Below are 20,873 nucleotides of genomic sequence, written 5' to 3' on the forward strand. Positions count from 1 at the left end.
ATCGTTTTGAAAATTATAAAATTCATTATATTCCGCTATTTAAATTAAACAATTTGGGTTTTTTAATTTGAAGACTTATAATGTAATTTTTATTTTATTTTGTTTTAACGCTATTTTTTTTTTGTTGCCAAAAGTGAAATGACTCAATAGAGTTCTAGGGAATAGACTGGAGCTAAGCTCTCTGTTTGAGTTGAACGATACTAAAAAGCACATCAGGGTTTAAAAAGGGTTTATTGCATGAATTGATGTGGAGCGTATGTTACGTACATCAATCATGTGATGTATCCGTCCATGTTGCTAAATGACACATCTATCAACAATCAACATGCATCTACCGTGTATCCGCCCATGGTGTTCAACCTCACATCTATCAACAATCAACATGTTGAACCCCATATCTATCAACATGCACCTACAGTGTATCCGCCCATGATGTTAACCCCCCCCCCCCCAATCTATCAACATGCACCTACCGTGTATCCGCCCATGTTGTTAAATGACACATCTATCAACATGCACCTACCGTGTATCCGCCCATGATGTTGAACCCCAGAGACCCGAGCTTGTCACGATGAAGTGTAATCCTGCGCCAAGCAAATTCACCATTGGCCTGGAGAGGAAAAAATATACAAGTCGTTTGTTATGTTTGAATACATCATATCAAGTCATCTCTAATGTTTCAATACATCACATCAAGTCATTTGTTGTGTTTGAATACATCATATCAAGACATCTCTAATATTTCAATACAGCACATCAAGTCATCTCTAATGTTTGAATACATCACATCAAGTCATTTGTTATATTTGAATACATCACATCAAGTCATCTCTAATGTTTCAATACAACACATCAAGTCATCTCTAATGTTTCAAAACAACACATCAAGTCATCTCTAATGTTTCAATAAATCACATCAAGTCATTTGTTATGTTTGAATACATCACATCAAGTCATCTCTAATATTTCAATACATCACATCAAGTCATCTTTTTTTATGGTCTTGTACCTCTATATTCAGAAAAAAAATACATTGTCTGTTGATGTACAACTATGCGTAATTTAAAAATAAAAAATACGTATCAATGAATACTGCAATAAACCACTGGTTTCACATTTCCTTCGAGGCGATAGCATTGTTTATTTTTATTTTTTTGTGATTATATTTTTTGAGAATGTTATTATAAGTATGAGCCTATAGTAGAACGTCTTAACAGCTGAAGTAAATCTGATTTTTCACTAGATCTTTGAGACAGACAGGGTGTTTCTTTCATACACTTTCCTCCAGCCTCGCGGGGGTGGGGGTGGGGGGGTTAGATAATGCCAAACGCCTTGATTTTAGACAGACAACTCAAAGCCCATGTAACCTGTATCTGATGATCAATAATTCTATACCATGAAACCAGACAAAACATAAGCCAAACAATGTGAATATGGACAAAATATACACAAATCAGAGACAAGTAAATAAATAGGTAAACAAAACATAAACCAAAGATATAAACGAACACATGTAGATGAACACGTGTAAACAAATAAAAATCATGTAAACAAACACACAAACACATATAGACAGATAGGTGTAATCAAAACATGTAAACAAAACATGTAAACAAACACATTTAAACAAGCACATTTACACAAACACATGTCAACAAACAATAGTCAACAAACACATTTAAACAAGCACATGTAAACAAGCACATGTAAACAAGCCCATGTAAACAAACACGTGTAAACAAGCACATTTAAACAAACACATTTAAACAAGCACATTTACACAAACACATGTCAACAAACAATAGTCAACAAACACATTTAAACAAGCACATGTAAACAAGCACATGTAAACAAGCCCATGTAAACAAACACGTGTAAACAAGCACATTTAAACAAGCACATTTAAACAAGCACATTTAAACAAACATATGTAAACAAGCACATTTAAACAAGCACATTTAAACAAGCACATTTAAACAAGCACATGTAAACAAGCACATGTAAACAAGCACATGTAAACAAACACATGTAAACCAACAAGTGTCAACAAACACATGTCAACAAACACATGTACACACGCACATTTCAACAAACACATGTCAACAAACACATGTACCCAAACACATGTACACAACCACATGTACACAAACACATGTACACAACCACATGTACACAACCACATGTAAACAAACACATGTCAATAAACACATGTCAACAAACACATGTCAACAAACACTTGTCAACAAACACATGTAAACAAACACATATAAACAAGCACATGTACACACATAAGTTGCTACATACCAGAAAACTATTCAAACTGACAGGTACAAGCATGATGACACCTTAAGCACCAAATGTCAAACTACCGTCAATGACACATTGATTTTATAATCCAAGTAAAAGAAAAGTAAATCTCAGTGAATTGCTCTTGAGAACATTCCACAAAACAGCTGATTGTCAAGACACGACGAAGTGGTCTAACTACACGAGTATCAGCGTAGAAGATAGATCAGTCAACAGTTACACAAATGACCGAAGATGTCACAATACATTCGACAACGAGGTCGCCTCAAGTGATCGGTGTATTAGATGATAAAGTCAAGGTGAATAATCCACGGATCGAATCCCACTTGTGCCTAGCCACACAGAAAATCCGAAGCGACTTTTTCCGCCTTAGAACAGATGGCACAATGAAGGCCCAATCTCCTGCTGACCCCAGGCATTTGCATAGGTCACGGATGATTAATATTCATGTTTCTTGTGGTAGCCAGTAACAGTTGACAAAACGACAGCGAAGGGTGGAGGGAAGGAGAGGAGGAGAAAGTTAGGAGGAGGAAAGAGAAATGATGGAGAGGGGGGGGGGGACATTTTTTTGGGTGGAAATTCGAACCTCGTCTCAGAGCAAATTTTCTTTGATGTTTAACGGTCGCGTGGGGGAGGGGGTAGGGGGGAGGAGGGTGCATGGGGGTGGGGGTAGGAGGAAAATGAGGGAAGAGTACCCCGTCTTTGATTAGAAATTAGGTCGACCATGTCAGTTTTGATAAAGCAATTGATTGCGGAAAAGGCTATTGTGGAGAAGGGAACTGGGAATCGGTCCATGGAGAAGGCGAGGAGAAAAAGACTGGAAGGGTGGGGCGGAGGGGGTGGGGGGGAACTGTTAAGTCACGTGGCATTAACAACTAGTTAACAAGAACTGCATAGTCCGGCTCCTACCCATTCCATTAGTTTTTTCTACCTTGACCACTTCTTGGTATTGAAAATAGTCAGTGTATTGGTCTTTAGGCGACTAACGATTTCGTCTTGTATCTAAGGAAAGGGTTTAGTTTTTTAACGCATTTAAATTTGTAAAGTTTTTATTTTAAAGTAGTGGTTCTTGACTTGGGTTCGATCGAACCCCAGGGGTTCGGCGGAGGCCAATACATACACCCGATATGATATGATTCCCGATAGTAAATTGTCAGTTCGGGCGATAAAACTATTAAGAAGGGTTTGGTGAATGCGCATATGAAACTGGTGGGGTTCGGTACCACCAAAAAGGTTAAGAACCACTGTTATAAAGGTATTTACCCATTTTTATTTACTACCGAATAATTCGACATTTGTAAAAAGGTAAGTAATTTTTTTTATGATCGGATAATGGGATATTCGTAAAGGATTTTTGCCAATTTCAGCACTTCACCACCCCCCCCCCCCCATTAACAAAACTGTGTACACAATCTAAGACATGAACAAACCTTTGTGTTCACAATCTTAGACATGAACTAACCCTTGTGTACAAAATCTAAGACATGAACTAACATCTGTGTACACAATCTAAGACATTAGCTAACCTTTGTGTACACAATCTAAGACATTAGCTAGCCTGTGTGTACACAATCTCAAATGTGAACTAACCTCTGTGTACACAATCTAAGATGTGAACGTGAAAAAAAACAAATGATTGGCCTCACTCGTCACCCAGCCTTTGTTGAAAGTATCAATCTTTTGGTCATTACACATCCGTCATTATTAGGTCATTAGGGGGATAATTATTACGTCATTACAAGCCAGACGATCAGTCCATCCATTATCAGATTATTAAAAAAAAACGTCGCCAAATATTTTCAAACTTTGGTCGGTCGTTTGCCAGATGGCGCGTTGTGGGGGAGGGGGTGGCGTGGTTTAGGAAAGGTGTGTGTGGGCTGATGTGTGTGTGTGAGTGTGTGCACTAATGTGTTTATTATCGTGTGTGTGTGTTGTGTTTGGTGTGTGTGTTTGTTCACTAATGTGTATATTATCGTATTTGTGAGGGCTGTTGTATTTATATGTGACATGTGTGTGCACTCATGTAGATAATGTAGTGTGTGTGGGCTGTTGTATTTATGTGTGTGTGCACTTATGTGTGTATTATCGTGTGTGTGTTGTTGTGTTTGTGTGTGTATATAGTAAGGTGTATATTATGGTATGTGCGTGTGTGTGCTTTTGTGCTTGTGTTCGTGTGCTCTTATGTTTATGTTCTTTATGTGAATACACTAGTGAGTGTGCACTCTCGTGAGTCGTGTGAGTTCTTGTATGTGTGCTCTTGTGTTTATATGTTTCTTGTTTACGCGATGTAGTGTGTTTGTGTTCGTGTGTGAGTTCGTGCGCGTGCTTACGTGTTTGCACTTGTGTGTGTGTGTTCGTTTGTGTATGTGCATGTGTCTTAATGTGAGATTGTGTTCGTTAGTGTGTTGTTGTATGTATGTGTGTGTGTGTAATACGTTGTAATGTGTTCGTGTATGTGTAGACGCTATGACAGGACATATGATCCCAGATACAAAATATTTAATATAAAAATCTGTACATAAACAAATACCTGTAATAACAGCTGTCCGGTCGTTACACAATGTAATAAGAAAGCTAACCCGCACTATAGGTCATAGGTCACTATCTCTCACCACACATCCATACACACACTTCACGAAGTAATTAGGAAAGGTGGGAGGGGAGTTAATCAGCACACCACATCAAGCCGACTTTGTTATCTTTATTAAGCTACACCAAATTTAAATTCTCAACTGGATCTGGGTTTTTTCTTAAATGCAGAATTTAAATTCAAACAATGGGTTGCTTAAATACATTCTATATCTTCCAGCAACATAAAACAGAAAAGTAGTTCTGAATAAATAAACGTATTGACAAGCGTTCAATCATTGGACTTCGTCAGAATAAAGGCTGCCCTTTATATATCGAACTTTGTTTTTACAACTATTGAGGGTGCCAGATAAAAATACTCCTTGTGTGTGGAAAAATCTAATCCGCTATAGATTATGTAGATTTATATTTAAAACGTTGCGTTGTTTGGCTCTACAGCTTCGAGCTGCTACAGCTCCGAGCTGGCACAGCTCCGGGTTGTCGCAGCTTCGAGTTGTGCAAGTTCGCCACACCAGCAAGAAAACGTAACTCTATAAAACATGAGTTCTGCTCACACAGTAAAGCCATAAGCTACTAACCGGGTCGCTGATTACAATAGTTAATGGCCGCTTTGAATTCATTTCTGACGGCGAAAGTGAATGTTGTGACGGCCCCTTACAACCCAAGGTCACCAAAGACAGCGAGCTAAACATAAACACTAACGGATCTTCGAGTTGTAAATAGATCTAGTATTTTTTTGAAAGTTTCCTGCACAAAAATGTTAATACTTCATATGTAAACTTGCAACCGTTATTTATAATATCCAAAACACACTCCACTGGCCGATCATGCTTGATAAAGCATGTTTCGGCTGTTTCGTATTTTAAAAAATTAATATTCCTTGTAAACATTCAGAAAGGGTATTGCTAATTTTGAAATTTAAAAAATTCAAAGCAACCAGTACTACCGAATTTGAATATTGTTGGTCTGCTAATTATCGTAAGTATAAAAAGGGTTTCTTTTAGGCATCTCTAGTGGGCGAAATAGAAAGAAAAAGATCTAAATATAAAATATATACTTTGGCTGACGTCAACCCCGTTGAAAGTTTTAAGTGCCCAGCCTCGTTCTAACCCCCACTCCCCCAGCAAAATGTCTGAAACAAACCCTACACACTAAGCACCTCAACATACAACACTATATACTAATCGACTCAACACTCATGAAGACACATTAGCCAAACGTGAAATATTACAGATGAACAAGTTGTAAAAATTAAAGTTCCTCTTTAGATCTAGCGTCCCAATGGGCAGATGAACTAGAGTTCATGTTTCTTGACCTCGGCATATGAAGGAATAGTGTGGTCAGCAATATGCCCACCCGCCTTTACTTTTCCCAACTTAAGTCAGGTACCCATCAAAGCTGGGTGGACTCTGGGACGTCCTACAGTCACAAGTCCGAACCGAGATCCAAACTCGAGACCTTAGGGCTAGAAGTCAAACGCTCTACCATTTGACCACACCGTCCCATACAAATAAATAAGCTACGTAGCAAAATCCACACAAAAAAGGAGAGAAAAAAAGCAATCCTATAACAAAACAACCAGACATCAACGTCTACACAAGAATGCATCCCATTATTCTCAGGCAAATGCGCCCAGCAAACAATCCCACACACAAAACAACCACACACCAACGTCCACACAAGCATCCCTCACCTCGTTCTCCAGGTCTGCGACGTTCTGCGAGTTCTGCTGGTTCTTGACTTCCTTGATGGTCTTGTTGAAGACCAGGTTCTGGTCGCCCAGCTGTTTGTTGAGTGCCGCCACCTGCTCCAGCAGTGTCTTCTCCCTCTTGCAGAACTTGGTGTTGACCAGGGCAAACTTCTCTTTCAGCTCAGACAGCTGTTCCTCCTGGGTGCGCACCAGTGCCTTCAGCGCCTGGTAGCAGTCATGCGTGTCGGCCGTGTGCTGGTACAGCATCAGACAGCAGCCTTTATCGCACTCACCTACAGGCCTGCACGTGCAGGTCTCCGTCTCGTGGTTGTCGATGTCGTTCTGGGGCAACACCGCGCCGCAACCCGGGTTGCTGCACTGCACGGGACGGAACCCGCATCGTTGCGCGTGGCGGATTAAATCCGTCAAGCGGATCGCTTCCTTGCAGCCGCGGTCGAAGAACTCGCACCTGACCTTGAGGTTGAGAATGACCTCGCGTAAGGGCAGGACGTTTTCCAGGTCGGTGGGGGCGAGCGCGCGACATTTTTGTGGACACTGTCCGTGTTTCAGCACGTAGGGGGTGATGCAGCCTGAGCAGAAGACGTGACCGCAGGGGGACCGCACGGGGTTGTCCAGTACCTCGTGACACAACAAACATTTCTTATCGTCTGCTACACTCGTGACGAACTTGGCGCTGTCGAAACCCATCTTGCCAGATTTTTAAAATTTAAAATGAGTTCAAATTTTCATTCTCAGTTTAAGTTTTTTTATAGTTTAAATTAAAAGCACAGGAAAAATTCAGCTATCAAAATTGGCCATTTGAAGAAAATAAAAAACGAAACAAAGTTTCTAAGTACAGAAATATTTAGATAAAGTAGGCTAATTATTTTTGTTGAGTTATACTTTTTTCCGAAATAAATGTTCACTTTGTAACAGCACTTAAGTTTTTATGTTAATTTTTTTCCAAATTTTTAATACAAAAATAACTTGTGAAAAAGTTTGACTAATATGAACACACCAATCAACACCGTATCATTTTTAGCAAGCTTGCAATTACAAAAATCGCTGAAAAAAAAATAAATCCGATAATCCACAGTAATCCTCAAGAATTAAAAAAAAAACATTAAAATAAAACTTTCCCACCAGTAATCCGTGGGAGCAGCGGGTCAAATTTTGGACCGAGTCGGTTCCACGAAATCCAGGACTGAATTGTGTCGTCTGCCGTCAAAGGGGTCCGTTTTGTTTTCATTAGGTTTGACACTTGGTGGCTGGAGCAGGCGACCAACGGGCAAACGGCAGCGCGAGAGGGGCAGTGCGCATGCCTGTAGACTGTCTCTGGTAGTCGATTCCGGATTTTCGGAGATGTCGCATCTTTATGAGATCGATACTGACACCAGCGATACTGTAACAGCGATGAGATACGCGGGGTTCGGAATTTTTATAAAATCACGTGATGATGTGCTTATGATGTGATAAAATAAAGAATGGTTTCAACTTTGTAATACGAGTTAACTAGTTCACTTCTAGATAAACCATATCATACGCATTTCTAGCCCTGGTATCGGTAAAAATAATACTTAAAAGTAAAGTTCCCTTTTCAAACCTGACGGTCGGGTGAAGTAGAGTTCACCTGTGTCTGTGAAGGGATAGTGTGGTCAGCACTATGCCTAGTGGCCTTTACTTTCAGGGACGTTTTACTGACTTGAACCTGAATTTGAGACTTACAGGTTAAAGGGTTAGCAGGCTAGCACTCTACATAACCATAAACCTAACTGTGCTTAGCACCAAGCCTACTTGCTACTGTTTGGGCCAATCAAAGCGTTTCTTATTGTATAATTCAGGTATGTTTGATAGTGGCAAAACATGTCTCTAGTTAAGTTCGAAACGCTTTGGTTTACTATTGTATATGTATTTTATTTTAATTAGGACAGCATTGTCTACTATTATGAGTCCTCCAACCCCTTTCCCCCACACCCACCAAGCGTAGTTTTAGTGCCCGCCCATTCTAACCAGTAGGAGAGAGTGATTAGTGATCGTATGATACTGGTGAGATCTGGGTCAGGGTGAGTTGTACTCACCTAATAAGATGTTGCATAAACACGTGACAGTTGTTGACGAGTAGATTTTGTCTTGGGGTAGGGTCTCCTTCCCCCCCCCCCACCCCCAGACATCATTAAGACTATACTACTGGCTTCTTAACTCTACCATGGGCGATCGCACTTTAGGCAATCTGGGGTCAGCTTGCATCATACGTCTTATATTAATTATAGAAGGATCATATACTTCGTTGTTTAAAGTATTGTAGACCGATTTTTATACGATATTTTTTACTATTGCAAACTGTAATACTCTAATGTTTTATTATCCGAGAAAGTGGGTTGGTCACTGGTATATGCTTAAATGCAAGTCTGGTGTGTAGGAGGGGGGGGGGGGTGGACTTCAAGACAGTAATGAGGTGTTGGTCGGTATGGTATTTGTCGGTTGTAGTGCGTGTGGGCGTGCGGGGGTGTTTAGAAGTGCTGTTGATGTTAAGATATTTTTAAAGAACACTCTCCGAAGGACGTCTTGCTTCTAGTTTTAAAATAACTCTGGCGGTTTATTTCGTGTCTTGCTTTACGTACCCTAATTAAATAACACCTTGAAATTTCAATGTATAACTCGCATTGGTTAACTAAGAAAATTACAAAGTTGTATTTGGTACCACCGTTTTTTATGTTGTTATATTCCTATGTATTATAGTTCAAACACGTCCATACTTTAATGGTGATATTCTGTTTTCATTCAGAAATCGCTGAGTTTGAAGTGCCAGTGAAACGCTTCCCTCTCTTTAAACCAAAACACTCAAGACCCTGGACAACCAGATCCCAAGAAGGCTAAAAGCGACACTCGCCTCCATTTCCTTCCAGCTATTACAACAAATAAACGCCGTTTTCTCCGGATTGTTTGAAATGTTTGTGATCTTGTTCCTTACTTGGCCCGCCATTGTCCAGACGACACCCCGGTGCAACTCACGCGAGCAGCAACTCGCTATTCGAGACGTCCGCGCAGCCGGCCATAGCGTCAACTCGCGGCGACTGGATATATTTAGAAACTAGGGGAGACAACGCACTAAAAATTGTCAACCGTTGTCTCGTGGCGCCTCATTTCCGCTAGCGCACGCGCTGAAGCAGGACACAGTGCAGGCCGGTTTCTGTAGGGCAAATGGAGTCCTGTGTCTAGCTCGGCACGGCGTGCTTGCAGACAATGGCGGGGTAGGGTGGTAGTAGTGGTGGTGTTGTTGTAGTTGAGATGTGGTAGTTGAGATGTGGTAGTTGTTGAGTTGATGTTGTTGAGTCGTTGTAGTTGAGATGTGGTAGTTGTTGAGTTGATGTTATTGAGTCGTTATAGTTGAGATATTATAGTAGTTGAGGTATGGTATTGTCGAGCGATGTTGTTGAGTCGTTGTAGTTGAGATATGGTAGTGGTTGAGTGATGTTGTTGAGTCGTTGTAGGTAGTTGTTGAGTGTTGTAGTTGAGTAGTTGTAGTTGAGATGTGGTAGGTGTTTAGTTGATGTTGTTGAGTCGTTGTATTTGAGATATGGTAGTTGTTGAGTGATGTTGTTGAGTCGTTGTAGTTGAGATGTGGTAGGTGTTGAGTTGATGTTGTTGAGTCTTTGTAGTTGAGATATTGTAGTTGTTGAGTGATGTAATTGTTGAGTTGATGTTGATGAGGCGTTGTAGTTGAGATACTGTAGTTGTTAAGATGTTGCAGTCGTTGAAATAGTGTAGTTGTTAGGTTAATGTAGTTGTTGCGTTGTAGTTGAGATGTAGTTGTTGAGTTGAGTTTATGTTGTTGAAATATTGTAGTAGTTGAGTTAATGTAGTTTAGATATTGTTGTAGTTGAGATGTTATAGTTGTCGATTTAATGTAGTTGAGGCGTTGTATTTGTGAAATTGTTGTACTTGAGACGCTGTACTTGTTGAGTTGTTTTGGGTAGGATGATGTTGGTAGGATTTATAATATGTGTGGTGGTGTTTATTTTGTATGTATACAGGCTATTTTACAACTCTTCACCTCATGTCCCCACTTTAAGTCTACACCCCCCCTCCCCGTGTTCCCCACTGGAGTGACACCCTAATGACGCCACTGAGCGACACTGACTTTAAACTTCAACATGAAATAATCGACATGAAATTTAAAACTTCTCAAATGGCTTGCGTTAATTTCACGATGACTATAATTTTAAACCACACGGAAATCGCCCTGAGTTGGCTGGCCGAGTCGATAATAGTTCCGACACGCCCGGAATCTCCACTCACACTCTCGGATTTCATCTGCAGCATCTAGCCGCACGCGAATCGTCGCGTCTAACTGACAAAAGTTGATGTAACATTACACGCATCACGATTTCTCTTTCGTTTGACGGGGGAAAAGTATCTCTTGTTCGCGTTTTCTTTTATGTATTTGTTCCACAGATTTTTACTTGTCATCTGAAGAAATCTCTTTCTCATGCAAAGAAATCTGCCACAGATAGCATTAACGAAAAAACTTACAGAGGGAAATACACTGTATAACGGTATATATATATATATATATATATATATATATATATATATATATATATATATATATATATATATATATATATATATATATATATATATATTGTATTTTTGTCGTAAATTATCTTGATGGTGGGGTTGGATTTTTAAAATCCATAAATGGGGCTGCTAAATACGCCACCAAATTAATTAGGTTTATGGCATATTTATGGCATTTTTTACTATATGTGGTAAAACTTGTCCGCCATATACCTAGAACTGTTTAGATGTGTAGATAACAGCATTGCCTAAGACTATAGAACTATAAAGTTACCTTTTTTTTCCATGTAGGCTGTACACCATAGAACCATAACATCACCCATCATGTTACCATGATCAGTAATTGACCTTGTGTTGTAGAATCTAGACCCTTAACATCACCCCTCAAGTTACCATTATTATTATTTTGCCATGTAGACCATAGAGCCATAACATCACCCCCCCCCCCCCCCCAAGGCACCACCATCATCATCATTCCATTTTTATTTCAATTTGATCTTCTCCAAACCTATTATAGTCGTCAAACTTTCTTTTTTCCATGCGACTCTCCAGTCTTGAACATGTCAACTATCATAAGCCTTAGACCATTGTATGATATGCTATGAAACAATTTTCCCTATATGATCGAAGAACAAAATAGCATTTAATAAGCCAAAGGTTAATTCCCCCTCCGCCAAACTACAACCAAAATGTTGTGTTACCAAGGATTTTTGGGGTTAAGCATTTGTGTTCTTTTAGTATGTGTACGTTTACTTAAATTTACAATATCTTAGCATGCAAACAGAATAAACAATTGTTTATAGACGATATTTTCTTAGATACCCATTGATTTTGTTAGGTGTAAACATTTGCTTCTATACGTTAGGTGTCCCCTGTATCCATTGATTTTGTTAGGTGTAAACAATTGCTTTTATACGTTAGGTGCCCACGATATCCATTGATTTTGTTAGGTGACCATCTTAGAGGTAATATTTCTATGAAAGAAGTGGCCCCATAATGAACCATCTGGTATTCTTTTTGGATAACATTTTTGGCTAGCTTTCTTGTTAGAAGTTTTGGTTTGAGACAATAGTTGCATATGTTATTAATGTTGATTATAAAAATTAGCGATGAGTTAGGTCTAACGCTAAGTATAGAATACTATAGAATAAAGAACAGTAATAGCCAGATTTGATTAAAAGTAAATTTTATACCATCTAGGAGTTTTACTTAAAAAATGGTATGGTATCTTACTTGAGGTTAGTTTTCCTTATTTCATTTTTTTATTATTTAGTTATTAAAAAAACTTAAATATTTACTAACATATTGCTAAGAGTATACAAACTGTAATACAGACGATTTTTCTAATGCTACTTTTCAAAAGCCTTACTTTTCCGTATCACCGCTCAATTTTATATTTTTACACTTGATTACCTCCCTTAACAAAATTGAAATTGACCAACTTGTCCCTGTGTTCTATCATATCCTTAAGCACGTCTTCCCTACCCTTGTCTTTTCTTAAGAAAAACTTTAACGAAATTTTATATTCAAGACCCTGTCATTACGTTGTCAACCCATCCAAGTGACCCCCCAGCTCCTTGATTTCAATTATCTATATTAATTTCGTCTCTCTAACGAAGCCATCGGACGATAATTATTTTTCCAAGCCCAGGTCCTAGTGTCCAGGGTGAAATGGAAGCGACGGACCGTGCAAGGACGGATTAGCGAGGAGTGAATTCATTGAGTGATTGGCGAAACTTTGTTTGTTATGGTGGGGGAGTTGGCGCGGAAATTGGAGCCGATCCGGTTGTTTTTCTCGGAGGCCGGTGGGAGATGGTGGTGGTAGAGGTTGTCGATGTTGGGGGGGGGGGGGGGGGGGTGGCTGTCACATTAGTTGACAGGTACTGATAGCGTCGTGTTGTTGGAAGAATGTTTCACATTATCCAGTCTGACTAGGGTACTTAGACAGTTGTGGGTTAGACGTACCACGTCATGTCCTATTGCTTTGTATCGCGTTAAAACTAGCTTAGACACCAATATCGATCTTCGTATCCGTAGTGGGCTTTATTCAATCAAAACCTCTTAATTTAGACCTAATTTTAAACCTTAAACTTCACTAAACGTAGCTCGTAGCTCTACACCAAATATTTACCCCACTCATACCCCATTCATGTTTAAAAAAAATTCAACTGCAATTCTGAGGGGGGGGGGGGGTTGTAGGCTGAGGTGTGACGTCATTTAAAGAAGGGGTCTGACTTTTTGTGACGACGTGTGACGGAGGGGAGGGGGGAGGTAAAAATCGTCAAAAAAAGCGTGACGTCTTTTATGGATGACCCTTATGCTAAGCCAATGTATATGTTAGTGTTTGTTGTTTCTTCATAATTTTTCAATGTACACTCTTATTTGTGAAAGGCGTCTCCCAGGGTCGGCCTGGTTCGTTAGGTTGACCCATAAAGAGTCCGTCTGGGTCGCTAGGTTGACCTATAAGGGGTCTGCAAGAGGTCTGCCTGTGTCACTTCTTGACCCATAGGAGGTTTTCCTGGGTCGCTAGGCTGACCCATACGGGGTCTGGAAGGGGTCAGCCTGGGTCGCTAAGATGAACTATAAAGGTTCTGCCTGGGTTGCTAGGTTGACCCATAAGGGGTCTGCCTGGGTCGCTAGGCTGACCCACAAGGGGTCTGGAAGGGGTCTGTCTGGCCAACATTGGTGACCCACGCGAGACCCCTACCTGCCCTACTCATCCAATAATCTTCAACAGCCCACGGGAGCCGGGCTGAGCTCATCAACGAGGCTATCATGACCGCCGTGTGTCTCTGGGGAGGGCCAGTTCGTTAATGACCGCTCCATTCGTTTAACTGGAAACTGAATACGGCCACGTGACTCGGGATGCGGATCACGTGATAGGGGTGGACCAATGAGACTTGGGATAAATAAGTTTAAGAATTGTTCTCATCAGCTGATTACATTGCTCGTGTATACTACAGCTTTCGTGACGTCAAACACGTTTATGTAAATTTGATGAGGGTGTGAGAATTAAATTAACGCGACATTTTTAATTGGATATTTAAATAATGTAATTCGAAAAACTATGTCAAGTTTAAGGTCATGAGTCAGAAATTAGGTGTTTTTTTCTGGCAAATTGAGTGAAGTTACAAACACCGTAAAAATGTAGGAATAGGAAGTGTAGGTTGGCGGAGAAGGTACATTGGTTCTCAACATGTCTGTTAGGTCAAGAGTTCTCCTCAATCAAAGATCGCACGGGTGATCTGGCCTGTTCCCTACTGCTGGTTCCTGTCATGTTCCCAACCCACAGATCACCAGAATGACATGGTTTTCCCCCTACATTCTGTTCCTGCTCAGTCTGCTAGGCCAAGAGTCGTCTACTACAGCTCCCCAGAGTTTTCAGGCTTATTTTCATGGTTTCTTTTATACATTTTCTCCAGAGGGAGCACTTGAAACTTCCGGCTGTGGGGGGGGGGGGGCGGTCACTGTTAAAAGCATATATTTTCTATATAAATTCCATCTCGTTGGGGGGGGGGGCGGTAGACTTTCTTCCTAAGAGATGCCTGGAAGAAACTCTGGGGTGAATCCCTCTAGAAAGATACCTAAAGGAAACACTGCCAAGCTGCCGCACCCCCCCCCCCCCCCACAGTACTACTTGTAAGGCCGTGAAAGGGTGCTTAGCTGAATTAATGTAGCTGTTTCGCTGAAGTTAGTTTTGTCTCTTCTTAGGGTCTCACGTATGTTGCTTTTATGGTGGCTTGGACGTTTGGACGTTGTACTACGAGTGAATCGTACACCGAAACAAAATAGAAGTATTAACAGCTCTCCATATCGCGAAATGCGTATTTGAGAAAAACATTTCATTTGTAGGCTGTGTCAAAAAAATGTCGGACTTCTAAGTGTTCTATGGCCACAAATAATACGCAATAATCTTATGATTGCAATAATATTACATCTAGCCTGAATTTCCCCCACCCCCACCCCTCACCCCCACATCAACAACGACTCTGTACATATTTTGTAAGAGACCACTCCACTACTCTGACCTTACTTTAACGACCTGTAGAATTGGGTTTATATTCTCCAACAATTGACGACATTGTGATATGTACCTTGATCAAAGATACTCTTGATACAGCTAGCTCCGTGTATCCGTCGAGTCAGTGGCGTAGGCAGGGGGGGGTTAGGGGGTCATAACCCCCCCCCCCATAGACCCCTCGGTATATATATAAAAAGTATGAGTGGGGAGGTGCAAATCGAAAGTTTGTCCCCGGGTAAAAATTGGAACCCCCCCCCCCCTTGAGACGATCCTGGCTACGCCACTGCGTCGAGCACAGACTAGCGCTTTGATAAAGTACCAACTTTGCTGCGAACCACACAGCTAACTGCCGTATTCATCAGCCCCAGTCTACACTCAGCTCTAGAACTTAGCTCACGGCTTGAGGGATGGTGCTAAAATCACTAGAGTAACTCGCACCAATCTACGCGAAGTTCTAGAACTTATTTGTTTCTACGCTTGCAGGTTAGTGCTAAAATCACTTCAGTAAATATGTACACCTCTGATGGTGCTATTTAGCTTGGAGGTTAAAAAAACAAAAGAAAAAAAAAGAAAAGAAAAAAAATGAAAAAATAAGCAATTATGTAAAGGGCATAGAAAGTTAAAAAAGCTAAACTACTTTGGATGTGTAGTTATTATTCAGGAACGTTGTGTACTATAACTAAATTTATACAAACATACATATATACACACACACACACACACACACACACACATATATATATATATATATATATATATATATATATATATATATATATATATATATATATACACATTTGTGTGGTGGTATATAGCAGTAGTCTTGTGAGATGAATAAGATGTCTACGCCATTACAGTTTTTTGTTTGAAAACTAGAACGAGATGGATAAGATAAAAACTAGAACTCTACACTCTTTTATATATTTTAAGAATTTGTTATAATTTTTTCTCCATTCATATTAACTATAATAGATTATTCAAAATTATGTAGTGAATAACAGCCGGTGACATAAATAATACTTTAATGAATGCAAGGGAGACAACATAAAATGAAGTTATATTTTTAACATATAAAAATATGTACAAAAACATAATGAACCTTTAGTTACAAATTGTGGAAATAGTTATTTGTTGCAATAAATTTTTAAATTTAGTAAATTATGAAAATGTGTTTAAATTGATTATTATGTGTGTGCACAAATTTAAATTAAATTGTAATTTTAAATGAAAAGCTTTGGCTTTATTGCAAGCTTACTTTAAAATTAAAGATCATTATACATATATTATTTGTACTTTCTATTAGCATAAATTAAAATTTTGGACCCCTCAGAACTGAGGGCTATTTGACCAATTTTTTTTATAATTATTTATTGTAGAGTACCTTAAAAGCTAAATAAGTAAACACATAAACTGCGTTTGATGAAATGTGTACATATATAGGCTACTGGCTACTGTACAAGTCTTTTTAAATTCAAATACATAGTGAGCAACAACTGGTCAAACTATAAATCCCCTTATTCGTAATAAGCGTAGTTTTTTTTAAAATAAAGGTGGAGAAGAATTAATTAAGCTTTAGTTTCACTACAGTTTAGAGGTCGTCCATAAATGACGTCACACTCGTAGGGGGGAGGGGGGGTCCGTAATTTTGTGACGGTGTGTGATGAGGGGGAGGGGGTGGGGGGGGTTCAGATGGTGCGACGTCACACTTTTGCATTATAAAAAAAGCAATGTTAGAAAACGAATTTTAGACGTTATTTCGCGTTTTAGAAAACTGTTTTAATAAATTGTAATAGGAACTTATTAAAATACTCTATTTTGACAGAGTTCAGACAAGATTTTAGAAAAATATCGATGTTTAAAAAAAAATTCAACTGCAATTTTGAGGGGGGGGGGGGGGTTTGATGGTTGAGGTGTGACCAGTAGCGTAGCGAGGGGGGGCGGGGGGGGGGGGACATATGTCCCCGGGCGCCGACCTTAGGGGGCGCCAAAATGGGTTGGAAAAATAAATTGAAAGGTTGAGGGGGGTGCAAATCGAAAGTTTGAGGGGGAGGTGCAAATCGAAAAGTTTGTCCCCGGAAAGGCGCCGGGAAGGGTCGCTACGCCCCCTGGGTGTGACGTCATTTTAGGGGGGGGGGGTCTTGCTTTTTGTGACAACGTGCGACGGAGGGGAGGGGGGAGGTAAAAATCGTCCAAAAAAGAGTGACGTCATTTATGCATGACCCCTTATAAAGCCTAAAGTAGATCGAGGATTTTTTTTTTCACTGGGTTTTCTGCAACTAAAGGAAGTATGTCAAAACATTTTTTATAGTTACCTAAAAATATAACAAAAATATTTCGCTTAACTCATTGGTATTTGCATCTCCATCGTCATATCCTTCTAGCACTGATAAAACTTCGAGTCATGTGAGCTGCCCAATGTTCTACTGTATGGTCTGGAAAGCTATATAGAACGTGTGAATAAATTAAGAGGTCATCACGTGACCAGAGTCTATTGGAAAACGTGGAGCCCTGACATTACGAGTGAGAGAACGAATGTGGATATTTCCTGTACGTCCGCGCTCAGATTTTCTGGCTTAACCTGTTTCCGGTTCGCCCCTTGACGTCATTACCAAATGTGAAGCAATCATTCAAAGACGGCAGGAGCTCAACCTTCAGACGGCACCATAAAGCATAGGACGGACTTAAGTGACCATTACAGGACATAGGGGACCGTTTGACCCTGTCGGATTGAGCTCAAACAGCTGAACGTGTGTCGTCATCATTAATGTGGTAGATGAGTTTGTTTTCATTAATTAGAGCGTGTTCATTTCAAGGCATGTGAATTAGAAAAATGGTGGATTCGCTAGTGAACAGACAGGGATGGGCTTCAAGACTGATGAGCTATGTTAAAAGGGGTTGGGCATCTTATCCCCCCCCCCCCCAACGAAATGGAATTTATATAGAGAATATTTATTTTTACCAGTGTACGCCCCCCCCCCCCCCTGGAAAATTTAGTCCGTCCCCCTCCCCCGTAAATATCAAGTGTCCAGCCCCCCCCCCCCCCCCCCCCCCCCCCGAAAAAATTCTGAAAGAAAGCTGGGGATGGAGTGTTTTAATTTAAAATTAAATAATACTAATTAAATTATATCATTACACGCATACCTATGAAACCAGTGGTTTATTAAATTTGTACAGAAGAATAAACGATTGTTAACATGGGGAAATTAATTATCTAATAGGAGGTTTTATTTAAGAATTTAAGTCTTTTTAAAAATGAAATAATTGTAAATATAAATAGCTATACTTTTAAAAATATGTATGGTGTTTTTTTTTTAATAGTTTTCTTTTTGTGTGATATTTTAATAGTATCACCAATATTGATTTGGTTAATATTACTTTATTTCTAATTATTTCACCATTGGATTTGATATTGGCCCATAATAAGCATTGAGTTGTCGAACTTTGAATGGTAGTAAAGTTATTTACTGCTCGTTACATAGCACGAGAAATCAAACGCACAAGGAGCAAATAATTTACTGTTTTGACTGTCTTTCGTGCTTCATTGGCCACAAGAGCCCATCCATATTAAGACCAAGATAACAAGATTAAAATCCATTAACTTGAAGTATGAGCCGGCTGGTCGTTCGGTGGTCAATGCGTGGAGGGCCGGATTGAAACATCACGGATAATAAACCGGTCCACAAAGGACCACGGAGATGACGAACATCCATCACGTTGATTGGAGGAAATGATGTCACGTGACAAATCAAAATCGTGACGGGAACAATGGGCCAATCAAAAGATGGATAGGTGGTGTTGACCCGATTATCACCGCCACCGGAAGCGCGGGCTTGTCGTGTGCCGTTACAAATCAGGAACACGTGTCTCGTCAATAACGCCGGTCAAAATGTGTACGCAGACGTCGTTTGCCGCCGTGTGATCGGACGTTGGATCACGTGGTCTGGCGGAAGATAATACAGAGCATGATTGTGGTTGTTATTGACGCGCCAAGACAAATCGTATTATGATATCATTGGCATGCCGTTGTGGGCTGCTCATACCATTTCATTACAAATTACAGGCCAGCCAATCCGATTGTCCAACTAATTTTTAAAAATTGCAAGTTCCGTTTGGTGGTTAAACCACGTTACCCTTGCTAATTAGACCAGGACTGGTCTAGTGGAGGACTGGTCTAGTGGTCGAGCAATATGCCGGTCATTTCCAACCAGTGGCGTAGCCAGGAATTGGTCATAGGAGGGGTACAAACATTTTTCCATATGTATACAATCCTATATATATATATATATATATATATATATACAATCCCCCTAACACTAACACCCCCCTGTTTCCAACTTCTAATCCAAAATTTATGAAGGGATAAAAAAAGACGGGACGTCACCAAGATCTATTCGATGAATATTCTTTCTCAAATTTCACTCTTCAAACTATTTTTCTCACACACAAATCTAAATGGAAAGTTTAAATTTAAAAAAAAACCGACACTGTATTTTACTGGTCATGTTATGATTTAAGTCACGATATCCTACAAACTTAAATTTAATTTTAAGATTTTTTTTTTATTACGTAAATTCGTACCACCACTTTACTCCAAATCTGCCATTCTAGGGCGCTACTACATAAAACCTCATACAAATTTACGTAATGGTAAGTTCGAGTTTTCAATCTACGGCTAAATTTGTGATCCACCCAAATATTTTAAATAGTACTGAAAGGTTAACGGTAAAATGTGCAACGGAAAACTGCGCACAAAAATCTGCGCATGGGAATTTCTTTTTTCTAATCGAATATATACAAAAATTATCAAAGAATGACCATATGTACATAGCAGCATAATAAAACAGATTAAATGTAATAGTATAAAAGTTAGTTTGTATTTGCGCTTTTTTCTTTCTGCAGTTTTCCGTTGCAGCATTTTTCTGGGAACCGCGCGGAACATATCGCCATCTGCCCACTCTATAATGATGGCCCTGATATGTTTGCATTCATACGAGCAGCCGCCCTTTCCCCCCTCCCCCTAATGTTTACAAATCTGTCGCTGCTATTATACTTGCACATCATGCAAAAAAAAAAAAATAAAGAGAGAAATACTGCCCAATGGGCGGGGTACAAACAAATCATCCTTGACGCAACAAGAGCCATCTTTGACCACCACCCCACCCCCGCCACCCAGACTCCATTGTACTGCAGTGCCCCTGTCAAAATAAATGTAGCCCGTTGTCCGGTGGACTATCCATTCTCAAGGCTGTGGGTTACTCCCGGGAGAAATCACACGTATCTGGTGCGGTCAGCGGCGTATGTCAAAGGTCACGTGATGTCCGTCTGAGAGAGCAATCAGCGAGCAGGTCCAGTGGAGATGACCATCTGCTGTTGACGTCTTACAGTGGAGGATGTTCTGTGGGTTTTTTTTTTCTCATGGTTTGGAATGTCAACTGTAACTCTGCATATTAAATAGCTATTGTTTTACCATACACTTTTAAAAAAATTAATAGTTAGCTTCTATCAAACTTTAATCATGAACTTAAGGTACAGACAAGAGGAAGTAAAATCAAATAATCAAGTTTAGGTTGGCCGATTCGCAAGCTCAAGTAATAAGTCGTATCCTAACATTAGGATGTGGTGCTACAAATTTAATCAATATATTAAAGCTATATTTATATCAGAACTATTATTACTATTAACTAT

The 20,873-nt window shown here is 39.8% G+C and overlaps 1 protein-coding gene across 1 annotated transcript; it reads right to left on the reverse strand.

Moving 5' to 3' along the window:
* Window positions 1-523: 523 nt before the first annotated feature.
* LOC131932265 (E3 ubiquitin-protein ligase PDZRN3-like) lies at window positions 524-7,294 on the reverse strand (the record flags this gene model as incomplete). The annotated part of the gene is made up of 3 exons (XM_059289128.1): window positions 6,565-7,294; window positions 1,487-1,539; window positions 524-610 (listed from the first exon to the last, which is right to left on the reverse strand). Coding segments are annotated over exons 1-3 (870 nt in total), but the record flags the coding sequence as incomplete, so codon positions are not given.
* Window positions 7,295-20,873: the final 13,579 nt, after the last annotated feature.

The sequence above is a fragment of the Physella acuta genome, unplaced genomic scaffold (assembly GCF_028476545.2).
Source record: "Physella acuta isolate Inbredline_101_S28 unplaced genomic scaffold, ASM2847654v3 ptg002123l, whole genome shotgun sequence".
Lineage (NCBI taxonomy): Eukaryota > Metazoa > Mollusca > Gastropoda > Physidae > Physella > Physella acuta.